The following is a 22,841-nucleotide window of genomic DNA, read 5'->3' on the forward strand; positions in this document are numbered from 1 at the left end:
GATGAGAGGGAAAGAGGTTTGAAGAAAAATTACAGGAGGAAAGCGCACATTTAGTCTTTTGGTAATTAGACTTTATTTATACACAGTAGATGTTGGTTGTCTCCTTCCTTTCAGGTGTGTCTCTGGAAACAAATGAAACAAACTGTGGACAATAGTTTAACAGATCCAGGAGTAAGTTGAAACCGCGGTCAAGATTTTAGCATTGGTTCTATACGTATGTTCCCTTGTAAACTTCACATGGTGAGACTGGTGAGATTTCCATATTTCAGTACCATGGAGAGAGCACAGTGAAAACTGTTTATCTCTGTAGTGGTTTGTCTAGTGGTCAAATGCTAACACATATAGCTAGTAATTAGTTTCATCTCAACTGCACAATACATCCACTATTAAGTGGTCAACTGAGAAAGAGCCTAAGAAGTTTGAAAGGACTGTCTTCTCAAACTGAAGTGGATTTGAACAGTCCTCCGACCCATTGCCGCAATTCGTAACGGAAAGAAAATGTGTGTCAAAAATAACTGCACACTGATCTTCAACAAACCGCACATTGTGATATATTCCATCATTGTGGTGGTAGCTGGACTGAAATGTCCAGTACTTGAGCTGATAGTATGCACTTGGTTAAGGTGAAAGTTAAGAGTGTGGTGGCCTGTTGGAAGCACTTGTAAACGGGAACCGAACAGCAGTCCCTCTTGTCAAAGCCACATGCTTTGTTGCCTCATCGATCCACCCCCGCCTGCTCCCTGACAGGTTCTGCTGCGACATCACGCTACACTACTTCTGACTTCTGTACATGTAGGAATAGGTCATTGAAGGCATTTAATAACACCACGAATGCGATCTCATCAAAGAGGAACGGTTCTCAACACAGATCACAGGACGGTTTGCATGTATATCTTCTTTATGCATGATGAAAGCCAAACCTCTGTCTCTCTCTCAAAAAACATGTGTGCGTGGAACATAATTCAAATCATAGAATCAAAATAACTGCAAGACGCACAACTGCGAGAGAAGTTTTCAGCTGGCTTGCTTTTGTAGTTGTTTGCCTTACCTTTTCCAAATGCTTTAGGATTTCTGTAGCTGTGGTTTGCAGGCTTAAATCCCTTTGGTAATTTATATATATATATGTATATATAAATACATATATGTACTGTATATAATTCCAATTTAATGGTGTAACATCAGCACCAGAGAGGTGTATTATCTTGGTGGCCTCAGTGGCTGTCTAGTGTGTGTGTGTGTGTGTGTGTGTGTGTGTGTGTGTGTGTGTGTGTGTGTGTGTGTGTGTGTGACAGGATAAGTCAGACCACGGTCCAGTAATCACGCCTCTCTCTCACTCAGCCATGCTACTGGCTGTCTGAGAGTGTCAGATACCAGAGCAGACGCAGACACTCACACCCACACAACGAAAAAAAACCCACACACTCGTCCACTGGAATGGATACGTTTGGATTTGAGAAAGAATGCAGGCGTCCATTCTGTGCAAGGAGATGCACACCTCTTCCATTTGCCTTCAGGAGGTAATGATGTAAATGATGTGACCTTTTCCAAAATATCTCTTTCTTGTCACCTTGCTCACTGGAAAATTCCCCCTTCCACCACCTTGTCTGCTCTCCAACATCTTTAACTGGCGTTAACTCAGCCTGACAGCTCAACTAGTCCGTCTGAAGGTCAGTGTCTTCACTGCAGCTTGTAGATTTTAAAGCTACCTGCAGAGTGTGTCTTTTTCTGCATTGTACACAGTGGAGGTGACATGCTCTTGCACTTCCCTGACAGTGCAGAGGGTGTTGCGTGCTAAAAGTGAAATGTCACATTTAAACAAAAGGTCACATATTAACAGTTCATATGTGGTGTCAAGTCAAGACATCAATAACATGTTAGTGTGTTTCATTGTTGGAAGTTACAGACAGTTTCAGGCTGACATCAGCAGCACTTCAGCAAAGTGGAGTTGTACAAGTGAGTTTTTCATGATTTTGCCTGCAGTGGAGAGCTGCTTCTTGGAGAGTCAGATGTGCTCTTCTTCACTCAAAGGTCACTTCAACATTGCTCCAGCCCACTAGTGTAACAAACATGACATGCTACAACAAACATGGATGATAATGTCCAGGTTGAACAGGCATAGTCAGTGCTTTTTGTTTTCCCATGTAACTCTTTGTAAGGGATTTGTTGGGCCATTTTCTCTCATGCATGAACAGGAAGCAGGCTAGGAGCAGTAAATAGAAGAAACCCACAGTGGACAGACTACACTGGCTGTGGAGCAGACATTGCTGTGGCTCCACACACATAATCATAACTCCAGGGTGCTCATTACAACTGGGCTTGATCCTGATTGGCTCCACTCATGAATGGACTTATTGCCCTCCTCTAATCAGACCAGTTTGCAGTGGCTGACCTGACACACCCACAGGACCGCTGTGATGAGTTCAGATGTTTGTGATAGTCGAGAAACAAGAACACACACTGCATTACCTTTAAAGTCTGGAGGAAGTGGAAGTGGCAATGAGGAAGCCATTTTCCAGTATTTATTAATTTCTACCAGTGGACTGTAACTAAGCACTTTTACACAACCAAGTACAATTTTGAGGTACTTCATACTTCTTCCCAACAATTCAGAGGGAAAGAGTGTATCTCTAATCCACATTATTTTGCAGTTATAGTTACTAATTTCTGAGGGCATAAAATATTTTAGCTAATTAATTAGGATAATAACTAAGCAATATAAATATTGTTAGATTAAACTAAGCAAAAGTTTTTCTGCATTGAGCACATGGAACTTTAAGTACATTTCACAATTAATACTTAGGTCCTTGTGTATAAGTACAGGACTTTTATGTTTTTGCATTTTACTTAGGTTAAAGCCTGAATGCTTCCTCCACCACTGATTATTTTATTGTATTTATTAAATTTAATGTCAGATACAGTAATATGCACCCTCTTTTAAATAAACTCTTAACCCAGGATACCTGATCTCACAAAGCATGACTGTGACAAAACTTGGAAAGTTGGTTCAGAGAAGCTTGAACGACAAAGGTTCTAGCGCAAGCTACTAGCGCAAGAGCAAGTGACTGCTGGATACATCCGGTCTTTTCAGGGTCAAACAAGACTCTGACCTCCTCCACACAGTGAACTGCTACAGCACCTTGTATACTCTAAATGAATACTATGCTTTAACTTTTTATACAATGTGACATGATTCATTCCCACGCTGTGAAATGAAAAGGAAAAAGGATGGCATTTGAAGTAGATGTCTCTCAATGGTATTTTAAGCTGATGAGTGACGTCGGAGTGAATCACCTCTATTACACAGGGACACTAACTCAATGTCATGTCTGCCTCGTGCTCCTTCCCTCATGAATCACCTAAACAAGCTTTTGAGCATAATATCAAGCTGCGTCTGTGTTCACATCACTGGCCAAACTAGAAAGGGAAGTGAGCAAATAAGGCAAGCTGAATGAAAAGAGATGGGAGTGGACTTACATTTTCACATCTTACATGACTTGTAAAATATTAGTCCACAACATTAAGCATGTTGTTTTTCAGTTAGCATCAAAACATCTTGTTCTTGACATCAAATGATAGAGAAATAAGCAAATACCGCTGCCTTTTCAGCCGCATTAGAGCGTCTGCCAAGAGCATCCCTCCTTGTTAAACCAATCCCTCCCTGAAGCAAACGGAAAGTGTTTTACTTGCATTGGTTCAGGCAATGCAACCCTCAAAGAGGGCATTTATTACAAAGCATTTTCTATCTTTATAGCACAGCTGGGTGGCACATCAGGGTACTATAGTCGGCTTTGGTGGGCAAAATGATTTTTATCAAGAAGGGTCGTCTCTGTTGGGGAAAAAATGAATAAGATAAGCTGCTGAAGTTTGTCCTGTCTGTATCTTATCTGTCAATGCAGGACTTTTGCCCCCCGTAGTTTATCTGTATCTACATCTCTAGGGGTTATTTACAGTATTTATGTGAAATGTCTCTCTCTCTGTGTTTTCCCGCTCTGTCGTTCTCCTTCTTTTTCCACACCCTACTTTTTCTTTTCCCCAGCGTCCACCTATCCAGTAACTCTCCTCCCTCAGCTTTTCAGTCTAGTGGGCAAACCTTATCAGTCCCTCTCAGAGGTTTATACACACTATAAATACAGACACTTTGGAATAGCATGCGCCGTGTTGTTCCATACCCTTTTAATAGAAGGAGCATAAGTATACCATACACATATCAAGTGTGATACCTGCACTGACTCCTTACTAATGGGCCACTAGGATCTTTGATAAAAGATTGATATTTACACTTTTTACATTATCTAGAATGGAATTTACACTTTTGGGGGGGTGTACTGACATGGACATGGGACAACTTTGTATTTGAAGGTACTAATGTACAAATGTTTAGTAAAAACAATGCATCCACTGAAGTTTAAAATTAAAAAAGTATCCAAATGAACGCAATCACTATGAAACAAAGGCTGTATAGAAAGTTATTGCTCACTAAATCCCTCAAACAAAGATTCTTCCAATTATAACTTAGCAACCATATCAAGGCTCGTCAGGCCTGTCAAACTTTGGGTTTGTCAAGGCTACATTCTGAAGCGGTGTGCATTGGGCTGAAGTAAGAGTAATGCAGAGTGTGCATGGTGGTTTCTTTTTTTCCCCATCTCCAAAACCAAAAAATTAAAAAAAAGGGCAAAAGTGAGGTATGGATTAAACTGTGGTTATCCAATGTAAGCTGCAAACGTTAAACAAAAGAGCTAGCTGTGTTCATACCGACTACATTGTGTCTACATTACATAAAAAAAGCCCCCCATCAAGACTAGCCCATAGCATATTCACCGTTCAACCAAATTTGTTATCAGAGATAAGAGCGTTTAGTTTACCAAAGACACTGGTTGATTCATATCCGTTAAGCCTTTTCTCTTCAAATGTCAAAAAAGTTACATACTGTTTGAAAATATAGAGTACACACAATAAAGCATAACGCTAACCTGCTGTTTGTCCAAGTATGAAAAGCATCTGAAATATTTAAGCAGGTAATAGAATTAGTTAGAATGAAGTAACAGTCTGATCTTACATTTTCCATCATGTTGATCATACTTTCAAGGACTAAGACACTCAGTGCAAGAACAATGCTGTTTGAAGTGTCCAAATCATCTACCTGTGTTTATCAAGGAGCTGACTTTTTGCCTGGAACATTAAGGCTACCTTTGGCTTCAGGTTAGCAAGATATCATAAACACTGCATAGCCATCCAATGCACATTTAAGAACCCTTTACAGGTTGACTGATTAGTTGTCGGCCAACACCTGTAACTAATGTTACCTTAATTTGCAAGCTACCTAGAGATGATAAAATCTTCTTGTGGCATTTTTTTTCTGCCAACAAAATCAACAGCCAATGACTTGAAATGAGAAGTCAGCTTTTTTTTTTTTTTTTTTTTTTTTTTTTACCTCTGCCTGAAATCAGCACTATAACAGCAGTTCAACAGTACTGAAACAAGATAATCCTGGCTCCTAGAGGATGTAATTATCACATTACAACAGCTAAATGTTGGGTGTAACAGCAATTTCATAATTTAAATACTTTAGCCTTTCATAGCTTACATTTTGCATTGAGCAATATTACCTAGTTGCAAGTTGAAAATCTGGCCAATTAGTGGCCAAAGGAAAGGAAAGGACACTAATCGGATTCATCCTCTTGAGAGCATGAATATTAGAGCCCTGTTATATTTTATATTCCTTGTATAAAACTGATTTTGACATTTCTTTTGAAAAGGAGGATATTTTGTTCTGAGGATTACAAATTAGTTGCGTGTAATTGTAATTCATGAGAGGAAAGAATCTTTGCACATACAGCAGGACACAGAGTTTGCCATCATGCTGCACTATAGCGTATAAAGTGTCCCTTGCAGTTACAGTATGTCTTAAACAGAATGCTAAGTGATGCGCCTTGAAATCATTTTTTCAGATGGCTCAGCAAATGGAACCCAGTGATAAAAGGAAAAAAAAAAAATCTCGATGTGACCATGAGGATGAAGCGCTTCCTGATCCTTATTGGATTGAAGCCTGAGACAGCAAATGAAGAGAGATGGACTGAAAGTAGTAATAAATACATAAATCAGCCGAGCAGAATAGCCAGCAGTAACTGATTAACCCTGGTTGAAACAAAGAATAATTAATCATCTGATTTCTCATAATGGAATGCTAATCTTCCAGCATTATTAGATTATCTTTGTTTCATTTTTCATTCAAACCATACATTATTTATTTCAGTATATCCAGTCTATAAATATTCTAAACATGCAGATGAAAATTGATCTGGGGACATTTTAAATTTTCTGCAGTAGTCAGAATTGGCAAGATTCCCTTGGAATCATTTCCAATTGGGAACTGAAAGAATTCAACTTCCGTACCCTCAGGCTACTTTAAAACACCGGCCAAACATTACACCACAGCAGGCTAATTAGTTCTCCCCTCGCTGAAGCAACTTGCGCGCGCACGCGCGCGCGCACACACACACACACACACTGCTTAATGATAGTAAGCAGGGAAGTTGCACATGAATTATGACGTTGATCACCCTGATCCCCTGACACGCAGAATAAGTGCTTTATGTTGACTAATAAATAACCAACATGCTTCTAATATGCATGCCAGTAAGCTGCTAGTTAATGGTGAATATGTGTACCTTAATGCAAACAATTAGTTTTATTATTTCTATTAAAATAGATTTGAAAATGAAATTCACAAGTCACAAAAAGTAAAAATACACCTGACATGATTTCATAGGAGCAGCAAGTACTACAGCAAGAAGCGACAGTTTGGCAATTCTGAAAAAGAAACCAGTTGAAAACATGTTATGTTGAAGTCAGCTTCTGCAGTGAACTCTGAAATATTGTTGTTTGGGGACATCTTATGTGTCACTCCTGATATGATTTGTCACTTACTGTCTGAGAAGAAATAACACCGAACACCAGCAAGTTGGACCGGAGCAAACCAAGTATGTCAACATGCTTTTCTTTGTGATTAAGTGTGATATGAGGGTGCTGGTGCATCTAGATTAATGAGGAACACACACTTATTCATCTCAATTTCACATTCCCCTGTAACATACCCCTCATCCAATACATATTCACCACCCATATTCACCATGGAAGTCCCTTATCTGACACCTGCTCTCTAGTTTGATCACATAGCCTGGAGGAAAACATCTGGATGAATATCTGGCCAAATGTTTTTGTTTTCATGGTTTTGCTCTTAAATTTTGTGCAGCTGTGATGTGGATTCTGTTGTACTAATTAATTAGTCCTTGATCTATTATCTTGATGGCTTTTCTATTTTTTTTGTGGTTCTTAAATCGTTTAATTGCTTTGCATAAATCAACATTTTTAAACCTTTTTGAGCATTTAAGAATTTACCTTGTCAACATTTTCAAGCAGCCTTTAACTGCCTGATTTTTCTCAACATCTCCTAACTCGCTGGGTCACGCTGGAACTGGTTTAGCCGGTGGTTTCTTCAACGCCTCACCTGCCATAATCCTCTATGACAGACGCTTCTATATATCATCAGCTGTTCCCCCTTGTGACTGGTTGATGGCTTTGCCAGCGACTCTGCTCTACAATAAGTCCATAATAATCATGCGATATACCCCCCAGAGGGTCTCAATGTCCAGCTTGAGAACAGCTACAGCCTCTCTGCTGCTCATCTGTCACATGCTTTCTGGCTTCAACACCATTGTGGTGACACCCTCCAGGTCAAATCATCCACCAAGCACCTGATACCAGAGCTCTCACACGAAACCAGAGGCGCTCCCCTCACTACAACAGAAATGTGGAAAATGACTGAAAATGACAGCAGGTTTAACACGAAAAAAAAATCATCGGATATGAAAAGTTTAAGACCTGCAGGTTTGCAAGAGGAATCACCAGATGATTAACTAGGTATAGGTGGAGAAAAAGAAAATCTACTCATTTTTTTTGACAAGGGGGCATTGCTCTGTGGCAAGCTTGTCACAACTAGAGGCTATAAATAGAGACCATAGCTCCACTTTCAGGGGTCAGAGGCCAAAAGGGTTGGGAACCACTGGTTTCCACAAGCTGAAAGCTTGTTAGCTGAATCTTTTTTCAGCCTTTTCACTCTTTCATTTCCATCTGGTAATGACGTGATACTGCTTTAATGCATTTCATGCACAATAGGTTTTTTAAAAGCCTGATGAATAAAGGCTGATTGTCACTAAAGAGGGAGGAGGTATAAACTTGTCATCATCAATGTTTGAGAAACATTCATTGTGCCATTGTGCGCGACAGGACGTCATTGTTTTGAATCAGCTTGATCTTAGAGAGGCTGTGTTAACAATTACCTGCCAAAGGGAAATGCAGCTTCTGGCACGACAATAAAAGTCACATACGCACTGAGCTATAGGGATGTTGAGTGATGATTTTCTGATTGCTGTGACTAATTAGTTCCATGATTTTCTTTGTCGCTGCAGTGATGCGAGCATGTCACTCCAGATGTACACACTCCTCCCCCAGAGCACCTATACAGTGCGGCTGCAGCGACATAAACTGCACTGAACAACTGTGATTAGCTGCTCTACGTGGAGACAAACACCTTCTGTTTGTTTGATGTGATGTGTTTATACATTTATTCAACCAGTTCTTAGTCACCAGTTTTTTAATCATTCTAACATATGTTCATATGTTCATTATAAAACCTTTTCTGTTGAACATCATTAGTACATATTCAAATTCACCGTGCTTAAGAAAAGCAGGGTTTAAAGCTAAAATATTGTATAAAATTAAAATAATATGGGCCTGTGGGTTAAAACCTCTCTAAAATCTTGCCATATGCATTCTGTTATTTTCCAAATTTGCATCCACAGGTCCCCAGCTGAACTCAGACTTAATAAAAACAGCATTATTAAAGTATAATATCAAGCTTTAATGTGTCTAAGCACTTTTCCTGTTTCCAAAAATGTCCAACAGCCCTGAAGCAAAATAAGTCAAAATTGCTTTCTAAATACAATAGTTTGATTTTCAGCAATTTTCATGCACAAATATCATCTTATTCTTCCACAGAACTTGAGGACCGCCAACTACAACCTCCAACCTCCACACCCTCACCTCATTCATAGTCCCACTCTCCCTCAGGCCATCCCTGAGCCCCCTGCCATTGTGTGGAATATTGTGATTTAATGAAATTGTCAGGATGTTCAGCACTCTGCCTGCACTGCTTGTTGACAAATGGCATGTGCTAAGCAGAAAACAAGCCATGGAGTAATCCCACTGCAAGTCACTGGCAGCACATGAAGAAATATCCATGAGACCAGGAAAATTCTGGTTACTGACTTCTTGGTGAGCACAAGAAAAAAACCACAGGTGGTGCTGCTTGATATAGGTGGAAAACAGATACATTTGACTCAGCGTATCTGACCACTAAACTACCCTGCCTCCACAGTCAGGTTAAGGATTATTTCAAAAAGAAAAAGAAAAGGAAACCACTGACATTGTTCGACTGCACACACAAATATATTTCATAGTATGCGGAAGAGCATTCAATGGTAATAGATGATGATCATGACCCTGATTGAATTTATTGCCAATCTTTATAACCTAGACAGACACACAGAAATTGAAAAAAGAACAATAAGTCAACATCTATTAATCCCGGTAGCACGAATGTGAGGCAGCAGTCCAAACAGTCCCACAGCTTTACAGAAACTGACTTACAAAAAAGGAATAACACTTCAGACAGAAAACAGCCTTTCTATATCTTTGCAGGCTACATACAAACACGCATCCTTTCCTTTTCCCCAGCATCCCCAGTTTTTTATAGTGTATCGTATATTGCTATCTAATACCTACAGATTTCCCTGAGCCAGGAAAATGGCTGACTGTTTCCAAATCCCAGGAGTGCATCACAGCGTAGATTAGACGAAATATCCAGGATGGGAAATTAAACCTCTTCAGGTAAATCCCCTGCCTTCCCAGGGTCAGCGACAGGGCTTTTATAAACGTGGCAAAAGGTCCTGTGACACCTGTTCTTTGTTCTGTGATATGTAAAATACTGATGGACTAATCAACACTGTATAAGCAGCTTAAAATGAACCAAAGAAAATGTAAACACAATCAGAGAACTCCTCCGGCCCGTCCAGGCTCATCATGCTCGTACAGTATAATTATCTTCCTGGGATGATCATTCTGCTGATTCAGGTGTTTTGAGTGGAATCTCAGCAAGAAAGGTCAAACTCTTATTGTAATGCAGCGGCGCATGATCACACACTCTTCATTGCCCATATCTCAGCAATATAAGTAGAGTGGCCCAGCTGCAGATTACTGCGCTGCTGCTAAATGCAATTTATCACACGTTATCATTTCACCACAATGCCGCAGTTATTGAGTGTATGTAGGGTGCGTTTAAATGTGGTGCTTGCTCTCGCATGCATACGCCTGTGCAGATGTGTGTGAATTTGTTTTTCAGTAGAGCTGGACTGTGTACAAGCAGGCAGCAGAAAGGCCCAAAGGAACAATACAGTGGAGAAACAGGGTGAGAGACATGGATGTTTTTTGCTTTGATACTGACCACAATCCAAAACAAACATTTTAGCCTTCAAAGGGCTATAGCAGTGTGTTTCAGCACATTTAGTCAACCTATTGTTTCCACATTATCTATCTAGATTTTTACCAACCAATGCACACTATACCCTTTTAGATATATATTTCATACTGTTGCACATGCACAATGTGAATATGGAGTTGTCACCTGATTCTGCAGTTCTCCCCAGTTATACAGAGTATTATGGCACCTTTCAGCTCACTCTTTCTCAGGCTGCAACTTTCCTGGTGTGGTTCAGTCACTGCTCTCATCAGCGTCATTTTTTAATGTAACACGAAGCTGTTTTCAGTGAAATAGCTCTAACACCCCACTGTATGCTCCCTGGACAACACCATACAGCAGACAGACAAAGTTAGCTTGTAGTTTACATTTGGCATTTAGCAGCTAAAGAGGCAGATATTTCCCTCAGGAGTCAAAAGTGGACAAAGATTTTCCAAGTGGCCAGAAACACAACCCCAAATGAATGTTAATGTTCTTCTGCCTGTGTTGAATGCATAATATGCAACTGTATGCAAGTTTCTCATATCAACTTTAAGGCTATGTCAGTGTTGTATTCACGGCCTGTTTCTGCAAGACTCAAGTGGCAGAAAAAGAAATAATCATATAAATAAAAACACTTATTCTAGTTTGTGGGGAAATGGCCTGAAATATGCAGAACTACTGCTGAGCCTAAAACCCATTGCTCTCCTTTCCCAACATTGTTTATATTGCCTATTTTCACTCTATTTTCTGGACAGACATGCATAAATAAATGTCATATTGCTGAAAAAGATCTTTATGCTGCAGAAACATCATCCTCAATCATCAAAATTAGATCAACAGACAACAAACTCAGAGTTTGTGGTCATTCCTTTCATTCATTCATTTTAGGAGAATGTCTGGGTGTAATGACCATTTAAGAATCGACATTGATTCCCTACCTTGCCAAGTATTCCCCCGAGCTGCCGTTTCTCAGTTGTACATCCATACAGTTAGTAGTCCCAGGTATAAGTGCCAGGGTGGGATTCACTTGGGCTGCACTGCCCACCGCCCGCGCAACCAGCTCCACTGAGTCGTGGACGTAGTGATCCAGAGAAGGGGACCCCATGACCCCGTGTGCCAGTAGCCCCAGGGGCAACCCCTCTGTTCTCAGCTCGGCCACATTCTGGCTGTCGCCCAAAATCCAGTGAAACTCTGGGAGCATCATCCGACTGGCCAGCGTCCACAGACGGCGCACCTCGCGGATCTCGCACCCAAATGTCAACAGTGCCGTTGTGGATGAAGGTTCTCTAAGGGCCTCCAGCTGCCGCATGAGAGCTTGCTGCTGGTCTGATTTAGAGGAGGAAGTGGACGAAGAAGCAAAAGATGAGGCAGCAGAGGAGAAATAAGGTAAAGACGACAATGACGATGACGCCTCCGCTCCTGCTGAGAAACCTGATGCCACTCCTGAGTATGATAATGAAGATGAAGACTGTGGCGAGGTTGAGGCGGGAGTTGTCAGATTGACAAGAGTGCCCAGGTGGAAGCGGGTGTTGTTCTTGATGAGGACGAGGAAGTCAGTAATGTCAAATTCCTGACAGAGCAGAACACTGATGTCCCACCAGCCATTCATCATCAGCAGGGAATAGAGGAGATGGGACGGTGGGGCCTCCATGGTCCGCATCGCCATTTGGAAGTGGAGAGGATTCTGTGGGGAGATTGTAAAAGGGGAGTGGGTGTAATGGGAGATGATTGGGCAAGCGGGTGTGAAAGGTTTACACAAAGGAAGAGAAAGGTTAGGAAGGATGAAAGTGAAAGACAGAGAAAGAGAAAAAATTGGTTGGTTTGGGAATAGGGAGGCAAAAGATACAGAGAAAAGAAGGGAATGAGTGCAAAGGGGGAGAAGGTGAGGAAGATTTAAGAGACGATGGAAGAAAATAAATGGATGAGACGTAAGGGAAGGGCATGGGGAATGGGATTGGAGAGATGGGATAGAGATGAGGGGCAGTTAAACAAATAAACAGGAGGAAATAAAGTGAATGAAAATGTTCGAGTGATGGGAGCGATAAACAAGTAGTGACCGGGGGAAAAAGGGTCAGTGAGGGTCAGTTGGATTACACAGAGGGCAGAGAGATAAAAAAAATTAGATGATGGTTCCAAAGGGTTTTGGAATTAAGGGTATATTGTAAGAAAGGAAGAAAGGGACAAACAAGGTGAAGAAAAAGGGGGAAAGGCAAAATAAGGACAATGGAGGGATGGCGGAGGAGCAGGTGAAGTGCAAGGTTAAGAGACAGGTAATAGGGAGAAGATGAGAGAGGAATGTGAACAGGAAGAGGGGACACCAGGAAGGAGAAACAGACGTAGCAGTGCAGAGAAGAGAAAAGGAAGTAAAGAAAGACAGTAAGGTTATAAATCTAACAGTAGGAATTACTTTCTATCTCTAGCATTCAATTTGTTCCTCGACAACAAACACAGTCTGTTAGATATAATGGATTTCAGCCTCCACTTACCCGCTCCCATGAATATAATTTTTCACATCATAAGAAATACACTACATCTACTTTTATGTGCACCCTATTTATATTTTAAGCAACACCTCAAACCTGAAGAAACTCAACGGCAGTCTTTCACACGTGGTACTTTCCACATAATTGAATTCACACCTCCAGTCTGCAAGTCATAAATTTCATCGGTTGATTGATGAGGCGTGGACAGATCAATGGGCAGAGCATGGCAGTGGTGTGTGATTTCCACCTGGACCAGGAATGATAAAGTGTGTGATCTCAGAGCGCTGTAAGCCACCAGATGGTTAAACGCCGCCGAAAGATACTAAAATGAGAAACTGGAATATATGCTTTGTTTTGAAATATTAAAAAATGTTTTTTATGTTCAGATTCCAACATAAACAAGATCTCACTATAGTTTGTACGTAAAAGGCTGAGTGCTTGCCTTGTAAATTGGGGAATGGGCTTCCTGTCAGCAATGATTTAAATTGGCCACCTTCACAGGAGAAAAACAATATATTCTGTTAAAGTACCACATAGGTGGTGTTACATGTATTAGCCAATCAGTGGCAAGCTGTGCATTCTTTATATTGCTGCTGTCCATTTCCCAAACTATGTTGTGGCTTTTAATATTGATTTCCTACCTTCCAGGCTGCACTCGGTTTCACTTCATTTCAGTATGTTAAATCACCTTTGAGAGGCCCTAAATTTGCTTCAGATAGCTAATCCACAGTGAAAAATCCATTATCCTTCTTTATTTTGTTGGTCACAGTTAATATTATCATTGCGTAAGGTTGCAAGCAGGAAAATCAAATCAGCAGACAAATGATAAGCAAATACTGACACTGACAGCGTGTGATTAGGTGACAAGGTACCAGTAGCACAAGGAAATAATGTCACTTAACACGACTATAATTAGTACTCTTATAATAACACAAATTACCACGTATAGTGCAAAAGGTCATATTCGCTCATAGGGAATTATTACCCCACTTTCAGGACATTGTTTTGGTTTTCTCACAACTTTGTTGCCTTGGTTCGCTGTCACTGCCGTCACCAACATCGTTTCCTCACACAGCAGGCAGTGTTCAGCGAGGCACTCGGATACATCCACTGTGCACTAATCGCAAGCAACAACTGGCAGACAGACACAGTTAGTAACTAGCCGGTCAAGTGGAGCATTTACGAGCTAAAGAAATCAAAAATAGAGCTAAAAGAGTGAATATTGGGCTTATGTTCACATCAAGTGGCCAGAAGCACCAAAGTGACCGGAAAATGTACTAATGCAGGTTTAAATAAATCTAAAATATGAATGATTTGTAGCTAATTGGCTGAAACAGGCAAAACCACCAAATCAGTCTCCCTCAGACCAGCACAAACCTGCTGTACTCTACAAATACAGTGCGCTGCACCGACAGGATTATAAGCCAGAAGACCAGAGCAGATACAATATGAACAGATGACACAGTCATTCCTGTAGTACTTTAGATAAAATTAAATAGGCCAGATCAGGCTGCATGAGCTGCCAGATCTGCTTCAGAGTACCTTGGCATACTGTACCCAGCACACAACATAGCAGCCACCCAGGCAATCAATTAGTCATGCATTTGCTTGCATGCACTCACATACTCTCTCTCTCCCTCACACACACACACACACACACACACACACACACACACACACACACACACACACACACACACACACACACACACACACACACACACACACACTTAAAAGGCCCTCAGCAACTCTGTTTAATTGACTTTACAACTTTTACACAAGCTTTGCACTAAAAGTCCATTAGATTAGTCTATTGGTTAATTTCATTTATCCCATTAATCACTCTACCCAAAAGGCATGCAAATAAGACAATTACTCATCTGATTATTGCATATACATGGATGGATTATGGCTGCAACAAAAGCACCAACAAAAGCAATACAATGTGTTTTATTTCAGATTCAGAAGTCTTGTGTCAGGGAAAGAAATGGTAATGCAGTCCACAGGGCATCAGACCCTCACCTCCTCTCATCCCTCAGGAGGATTGGAGGATTTATTCTCAGCTGCAGCACTTCTGCACTGTGATCACCACAAATCTGTAACCCTCTCTTTGTTCCTCATGTAAATAAACAGGAAAGATTTTGCTAGAAAGTGCGGCTGCCTGCTCTCTTACATAAATACAGAGGTCTGCTGCCTTCGATGCACTAGGAAATCCCAGCTCTGTTGTCACTGTGCTCTTTCATCACTCTTCTCTCATCGAGTATATGTTTTTTTCTGTGATTTCCACTACCAAAATATTATTTGCTGTGAGTTTTTATTCCAAGAAACTTGCAGCCCTCGCTGTATGGTAAAACTACAGGGACTGGCAGAATCATGAGCCTGTGGACAAATCAAATAAACTAGTAATGGGCTGGTTATTAATCTTTTCTTGATTCAATGATTCATTGTGATTTAAATGGATTTCGGGTATTTTATAAGATTGCATATGCTTTCTTTCATAAATATATAGAACACTGTCCTGTCCTCGGAAGAATTTGCAGAGAAATGTTGATTTTGCAAGAAAAATAAATTGCAAATGTTGCAAAATATCCTGGGGGGTCTCATTATTGTTCCTTTCATTGCAAGAAATCCCTCCGGCCCCAACCCATAACTCCTTGAAGACCTACCCATTGGTCTTAGCCAGTCATCCCACTGACCTCCTTGTGTCAATGCCAGCAGTATTTATGAAGGGACAAAACTCCCCCTGTAGTCAGCAAAGCCCTATCATTCATCTGTTATCTCCAGACAGATGCTGAGGACATAATTACTCCAATTTCCTGATCAGCATAATCTTCAAATTAATTTACCAGCATGTAATTGAAAAGATAATTCCAGGCTTACAATGTGTACCTGTGTACACAAGTGTGTTTTTTGTCTTCCCAGTACAAATATTCATGACAAAAACCATCTCTGAGACATTACTATCATCCCTCAATCCCTTAGCCTAAACTCATCGTGAGCTGTAAAGAATTCAGCTACTTACTGATATACTAAGTTTTCATTGTTTTACGTCTGGCACACTGTATGAGTGCGTATGTGAGGCATGTGATAGCTAACACATCTACCACAGAGGCTGCACAAAATGATCCTGAAGAAGGACTTTTGAAAACACTACAGTGGTGGCTCATTTTCAGTTGCTGCATGCCGAGTAGAGATTAGTACGTCAAATGCTGCATGTCGGTCATATGATTGTTTTAACAAGTGACTGATTTTCATCAGTGCTGCTGTTCTAAGGATCAACGTAGACTCTTTTGGGTTGTCAGTGATGTGGGGCTGAATTAAAGGGCTGATTGTGATAGCTGACATTGACAAATTATGCTTTGTGGAGCTCAATACAGCCATAGTGTGAGATAGTGTTTCTAAGTCTTCTTGTTCCAAAGCCTGTGACGTATTTGCCGACTCATTTAAACCAATGGCTTCTGTCTGTCCTGCTAAAAACATGTTGAGACTGCCACACTGAATTGCACTAATGTGGTTGTTAGTTAAACATGCATGCATTCCAGCACCGCCATGACATTTAAACCAACACCTGTCCGATACTGTCTGTAAACACTGAACATGATAAGCTGAGCAAAGGAAGGATATGTTACATACTTTTGTGCATCATATTAGATTGCACAGATGAATCTAGTGAGCTGGCAACATGGATGCCTCATGCCTGTCTGTACTTTATATCGCATGCCTTCATGTTCCACTTACAGTTCTGTGTTTATGCCCGACAGAAGGGTCATACATTTTAATGCTAACAGCATTCATTTGTAGATAATTGCATGAAGTAGCAACAGATATTTACATATATGCTTCAAGCTGCTGGTGAATATGTTCTATCTATTTTCCACCAGCTTTAGGGTTGTGGGCCAGCATGGGGTAGATTTCCACTTCAAAACTAAACTAGGTCCTCCTATCAGAGACAGTTGGTCTTTCCCAGGGAGTTTCCTTTCTCGAGGAGTTTCTCGGTCCCTGGCCTTTTATATGCTAAATTCTCAACTCTGTGCTGCTTCCAAAACCCCTCACCATCGACTCCCAACACACCTAGTCCCTGCACTCTGGGGTCACTTCATCCTTTGGTCCATAAGCTCCATATTCTTATGCCGCAGTCACATCATTTTGACACTTACATAACAAACTGTGGGCAGATTACATTATCAAAGGCTGCTCACTGATTCATTATATTATATTTTATTTTCAACAGGGAACTTTCTCTAACCTTAATTTAATAGGAATAAATAACACGATTGTCAAATGAAAGGTCATCAAATGAACACTGGTGAGATCTTCTAAAGACATTGAAATGCTTTTCATATTTTGAAAAGTCTGTTTCCAGAGAAACTGCTGTCAGCCTTCAGTTGGGATTTGATAGTAAAAGCAGACTGAGTCAGAAGGGAGTTAAGCCATTTCTCTAAAAGTCACACACTAGCGCTGCACAAACTGTTTGCATGGCTGTCCATTTCCCAGTCAGTTTTTCTGCCTGTTCATCCTCCAAACCAACCAACCATCTACCGGCCTATCCAAATGCCCGCCCATTGATCCATCCGTCAGTCAATCTGTCCTTGTTAGCTGTTTGTCTTACACCTGTTATTTCACTTTTAAGAAGCAGTTTGGACTTTAAACACCTGCTGACTACTTGCAGCGCAACGCTTCCTTGTGCACAGAGCAGGAAATTAGATATTACCCTGGAAAGGCATACACACACACACACACACAAACACACACATACACACACACATTCCTATAGCTCAGTCGGTGGCAAGTGTCCCAGAGCCCTTCAGTCTAACTAATGGTTCTGATGTGTGTGTGTGTCTCTCTCTCTCCCTCTGTGTGGATGTTGAAAAAAACAATGATCTTCTTTGCCCCTCCCAGGATGGTTGCGTGTGGAGAGACAAACACACACAAACACACAAGAACACTCTGACTGCTGACTGCTAGTCCCTACTCATTGATATGCAGTAACTTCCCTGTTAGTGCCACCTAATTAAAGTGGTTTACAGTGCATAGTTACACTCAATCATTTTCTGTTATGTGTCTGTGTGGGTGTGTCTACTTGTACTTGTGAAAGAGATTTCTACCTGCACATGCAAATACACACACACACACCTACACACACGCACACACAGCAGGTGTCTTTTCCAGAGAATGGTTATTGATGAACCATCCCAGTGATTAATTTAGAGTGTTTACACTTTTGAGTTATTTTCCCTCTCGCTCATTTCAGCTGCAAACTCTAGTGATAATCTTCAATTTGTGTATTTGGCACAAGAACAGCTTTTTTTTTTCTCAGCTCATGAAATTGACTAAGCTCACGCACTGCCTCCTACCAACCGTCAAAGTTGATTTTCATTAAACGTGAGGGCGATCTTTCTCTAACCTGAACCAAGTAGTTGTAGTTGCCTAACCATAAATCCATAAAAGATACAGACCAGAAAATGTTACATCGGTTTGGAACGGTTACACGGCTTGTTTTGACAGCAGCCTATGCTTCACAAAGTGCGTGTTCTTAAGATAAAAGCTAAATTCTACAGATGGATGGATTTCAATCAAACATTTCAGTTTAACTTGAGGCTGTCTGGGTGAAAAAAAATGACTTATTGAGTCACTAAAGAGTTAATTAAAAAAAAAAATGGTATGCCACCATTTCTCAAAAACTGATGCCTACTTTCACAGAATGATAAAAAGAAAGAAAAAGACACTGCCCATTGGTTTAAAAAATTATAATGCCACTGCAGATTAGAACTTCCTATAATGATGGTTTCCTGCCAAGTGAGTATATTGTTCAGTAAAAAGAAGTGCACATGTACTCTCGCCAAAGCTATAGTGAAGTCATTTGAGAACAAGTGGGGAAGAACAATTTTGTCCTCATTGGAAAACGCCTTCAAAATTTCCTTTATGTTCGATTTGCTGTGCGCTATTCAGTGAGCGTTCACCTCTGGAAATGGCCAGATGCCAGAAGTAGTATTGAACTTGATCTCGATCTTTCGGGTGGTTCTGCATACATGGGTTTTCTTGTACAGACATAATACTAGGCCAGAATCTGGTCAGGGCTTTGACTTTAGATTGATTGATGGTGCTGCTCAATGCAAGCACTGGGCCATTTGAATTAGCCTCCTTCATATGTCAATATAAAGCATGATTACCATACATAAGCCTGATAAGGGGAAGTTTATCATGCTTTTGATGGAAGGAAATAAATTAAATCAATACTGCACATGTCAGCATGACTTCCATTTATCTTAAGCTGTGCTATTGTGTGTGGTGTGTGTGTGTGTGTGTGTGTGTGTGTGTGTGTGTGTGTGTGTGTGGATTCAGTTGTCCAGGTAGTAAGTTGTCGAAGTATAGTACGAAATTGACTCTTACTCCACTGTACTGCTGTACTCTGTCTATCTTCATGGTGCTGAAATTCTGCTTCACGTATACACACTTGATTGCTGAATACCAACAAAGCGTTTGTTTATGCACACATACCTGAGGGCATGTGCTGCTGGGTGCACGTAGACTTCAATGACATTTTTACTTGTAACCTTGTCTGTAAAAGAAGAGCGAATGCACTCTCTGCAGACACCCAGTGCATACTGTAGATTGCAGCACCATGGACAGAGCCATCTTGTGCTCTCTTCATGCTCCTCGCAATTTTGTCTCAACCCCAGCTTTTCTCAATTCGATGCTTCATGTGAAAATCAAGAACATCTGCCACTTAAGCGTCATTTGGGCCATTTAACAAAGACTGCTGAAATCGATACTGAAAAGAAAGGGTTTTGAGGAGAAGAGGGGAAAAAGCAAAAACAACAGGAGGAAGTGTCTCCCTCATCCAGCCTCTGTCTCATATCTGGGCCACTGATGGTGAATTAGGCCATATCAATCCACATGAACTCATTCTCCTCACGTATTAAAACTGAGAAAATCCATTTTTGGCCATTATATATTTTGTTTGTGTCAAGTGAACATGATAAGTGACCTGAGGTTATTTTTCTTTATAGAACATCTGCTACACTTGTGCAAACTCGGTCCACTGCAGCTGTGCACCGAGGTGCAGTAATCAACAGTTAACAGCAGTTCAAATGTAACTTAGGAATAACTTTTTCCTTTTTTTCTTTTCTTTTCTTTTTTTTTTTTTTTTTACCTCACTGTTGCGCGTAAACTCCCTCTGCACAACGCTGACTACTGGCACCTGAAGCGCAAGCGAGACAAACTCCAACTTAACGAGCTCGTCCCGGTTCCGTGGAAAGGCGATCATGGCGGAAACCCCCTGCACGATCACGGTGTGACACACGCTCTCCACGAAGGACAGCGGGTCTTCGTTCTCGGGGCTCCCCGCAGAGGAGGAGGAGAACGCGGGCAACTCGCCGAGTCCGGACCCAACGGCCATGACAAGCTCCAAGGATAAATTGTATGGCAGCAATCCGGCCCGGTTGAGAGCCTCGACCGCGAGCAGGACCGAGTCTCGGGGTGCGAACACGCGGTTCTCCCTCGAGGTGTTTTCCTCCCTCTGCCGTGCCTGGCTCTTATTCCTGGTGGACCCCCGCTGGCTATTAACGGTGCCTCTAGTCCTGAGGCTTCCATATCCAGGCGCGCTGGCACTTGTTTTAACCTGCTTTTCCAACTCCACCCGCCGCTCCCCGCTCCCACTCAAACCTCGATCGGTGTCCCAGTCCTCAGAACCGCTGCCGGCGGTGGAGGAGAGCAAGCGAGGCTGAACGTGCAGAGCCCCGACTCGAACCGTGTGGCCGATCCGTTTCAGCACCTGGCACGGCTGCGGGTGCGAGTGAGCGCACGGCGGGAGAAAGACGAGAGCGCACAGTAGTAAACATAATGGTGGCGAGACCCCAGTGCCTGCTCGAGCCACCGGGCCATTCATCATCATCATCACCACCGTCTTCATCATCCGCGCTCCACAGCTGCACCGGATGCCCCGTCCACCCACAGAACGGCCGAACGCCGGGGCCGCTCCGTTGGTCCCCCTCCTGGGCCCCTGCGTGTGGCCCTGGTGCGCCGCTCAGACCAGCTGCAGCCCCCGCTCCAGCTCCGGATCCAGCTCGCGGCAAAGTTGTGCGTTTCTCCACGGGCACAGACAACAGGCTGCTGAGGCGCGAGATGAGGCACGAGCCGCGCACAAGCAAAAAATTATCCCCAAAAGTGCTGCTTTTCATCTCAAAGGATTTTCATCATTCAAGCCTTTTGATTACTAAACAGTTCGTGGAATCAAGCAGTAATATGTCCGCATATTCCAGTGGCAGAAAAGAAAAAAATATGAAGCAGAGTGTGTAGGCAAGCCCAGAGGAAGAAATGTCGAAGAAAACAGGTTAATGCGCATCAAACACATTCCAAAACAATGAAATCCACCACTGGAAGCATTTGATGGCTTCGAAGGAAAATTATCCCATTATCATCCAGAGCGCAGGAGCCAAGACAACGGCACTTCATCCCGGTGTGGGAAAAAAAAAGAAAAAAAAAATGTTTTCCCCCCTTGTTAAAAACCCGAGTAGAAGCTTTCCAGAGCGCGCGCGCTGCTTGGCTCGAGTCAACCTCTGTACCGACACTTGTACCGGCGAGACCTCCAGCACGAGAGCGCGGTCCTCTGCGCACGTTCCAATGAGATTTAACCCCGTCCTCACTTTACCCCCACTTCACCCCCTTCAACTGTGTCAGCGGGACAGGCTGTGAATGAATAAGCTGGATAACGCAAAACAAGCAGAGACACCACTAAATAAAAGAAACATAGACAGATAGATCAATGGATGCGGATCTGATCATGAGATCAAGTGATTCTAGCTTTACAACCCCGATGTAAAACACAAATAAAACACATGCTCCATTGAAAACAGTACAAAGAGCTTCATTGATTTTTTTATATACATATACATTCTGCAACATGTTTCAAAAGAGTTGGGACAGGAGCAACTAAAGACTGGGAAAGACGTGGAGTGCTCCAAAATGCCCTTAAAATGTGCCACAAGAGCCACACATGAAGAAACTGGTCGGTATGTTGATTCACAGGTATGAATTAATCATTAGATAATGATTTACTAATATATTCCCTCCCTGTCTGTTCTCTAGTAACTCATCATTGTCGTCTATATAATACTTGAATCACAGTTATTCAGGAATTACTCAGTAATGATTCAAGCATCAGCAGGTTGTTCCCTCTTCACTCATTCCTGAGTCACTTCTCACATCTTTGTGTACTTCATTGTAAAACACTACCATTCATCTACAGTAACCCTGCAATAAAGCTTTTTGGTTATGTCAGAGCAGTGTTGATTTAGATTTATGGTCATTTTTTTAAACTGTACTAGTGGTTGCATAAATGCGCACAATGTTTCTTATGGCATTATGTGTGCATGTAACACCTGAAAGCCTGACAGTGTCGCCTAATGTAATCCAATCCTGCACACTTGCCTAACAAATAGAAACTAATTTACATTTCTGATACAGTCTGAACAAAAGCATAACAATTGAACCGTTACAAAAGTGGTACTTAGATCAAGAATGTGCAAGTGCTCTATCCAGTGTGTCCAGTGTCTGTTTTGCTCCCAGGTGTTGCATGTAAGCTATCTGATTTACCCTTCATGAAGTATAAGATGATGTCGGCAATTCTACCGTGCAGCTAACATCACAGTCATACATGTGACTAAAGACACAGGTTAAACTGTGCTTTTAAACTGCTGTCCATGTGTTTCAAATATGGCATCAGCTCGTCTTATGTGAGACTTCGTGAGATATGTGACACTTTATTATTCATTTGGCCTGCA

General features: G+C 41.7%; 1 protein-coding gene across 1 annotated transcript in view; it reads right to left on the minus strand.

The window, feature by feature from the left end:
• Positions 1 to 21,657, minus strand: part of grin3a (glutamate receptor, ionotropic, N-methyl-D-aspartate 3A) — a 42,947-nt gene extending 21,290 nt beyond the window's left edge. The window contains exons 1-2 of the mRNA XM_070989768.1: positions 20,213 to 21,657; positions 11,515 to 12,260 (exon numbers count right to left, since the gene is read on the minus strand). Of these exons, the coding sequence (XP_070845869.1) occupies positions 11,515 to 12,260; positions 20,213 to 20,974 (1,508 nt within the window). The 5' untranslated portion in view covers positions 20,975 to 21,657. The remainder of the gene's footprint in view (positions 1 to 11,514; positions 12,261 to 20,212) is intronic.
• Positions 21,658 to 22,841: the final 1,184 nt, after the last annotated feature.

The sequence above is a fragment of the Chaetodon trifascialis genome, chromosome 20, assembly GCF_039877785.1.
Source record: "Chaetodon trifascialis isolate fChaTrf1 chromosome 20, fChaTrf1.hap1, whole genome shotgun sequence".
Classification (NCBI taxonomy): Eukaryota; Metazoa; Chordata; class Actinopteri; order Chaetodontiformes; family Chaetodontidae; genus Chaetodon; species Chaetodon trifascialis.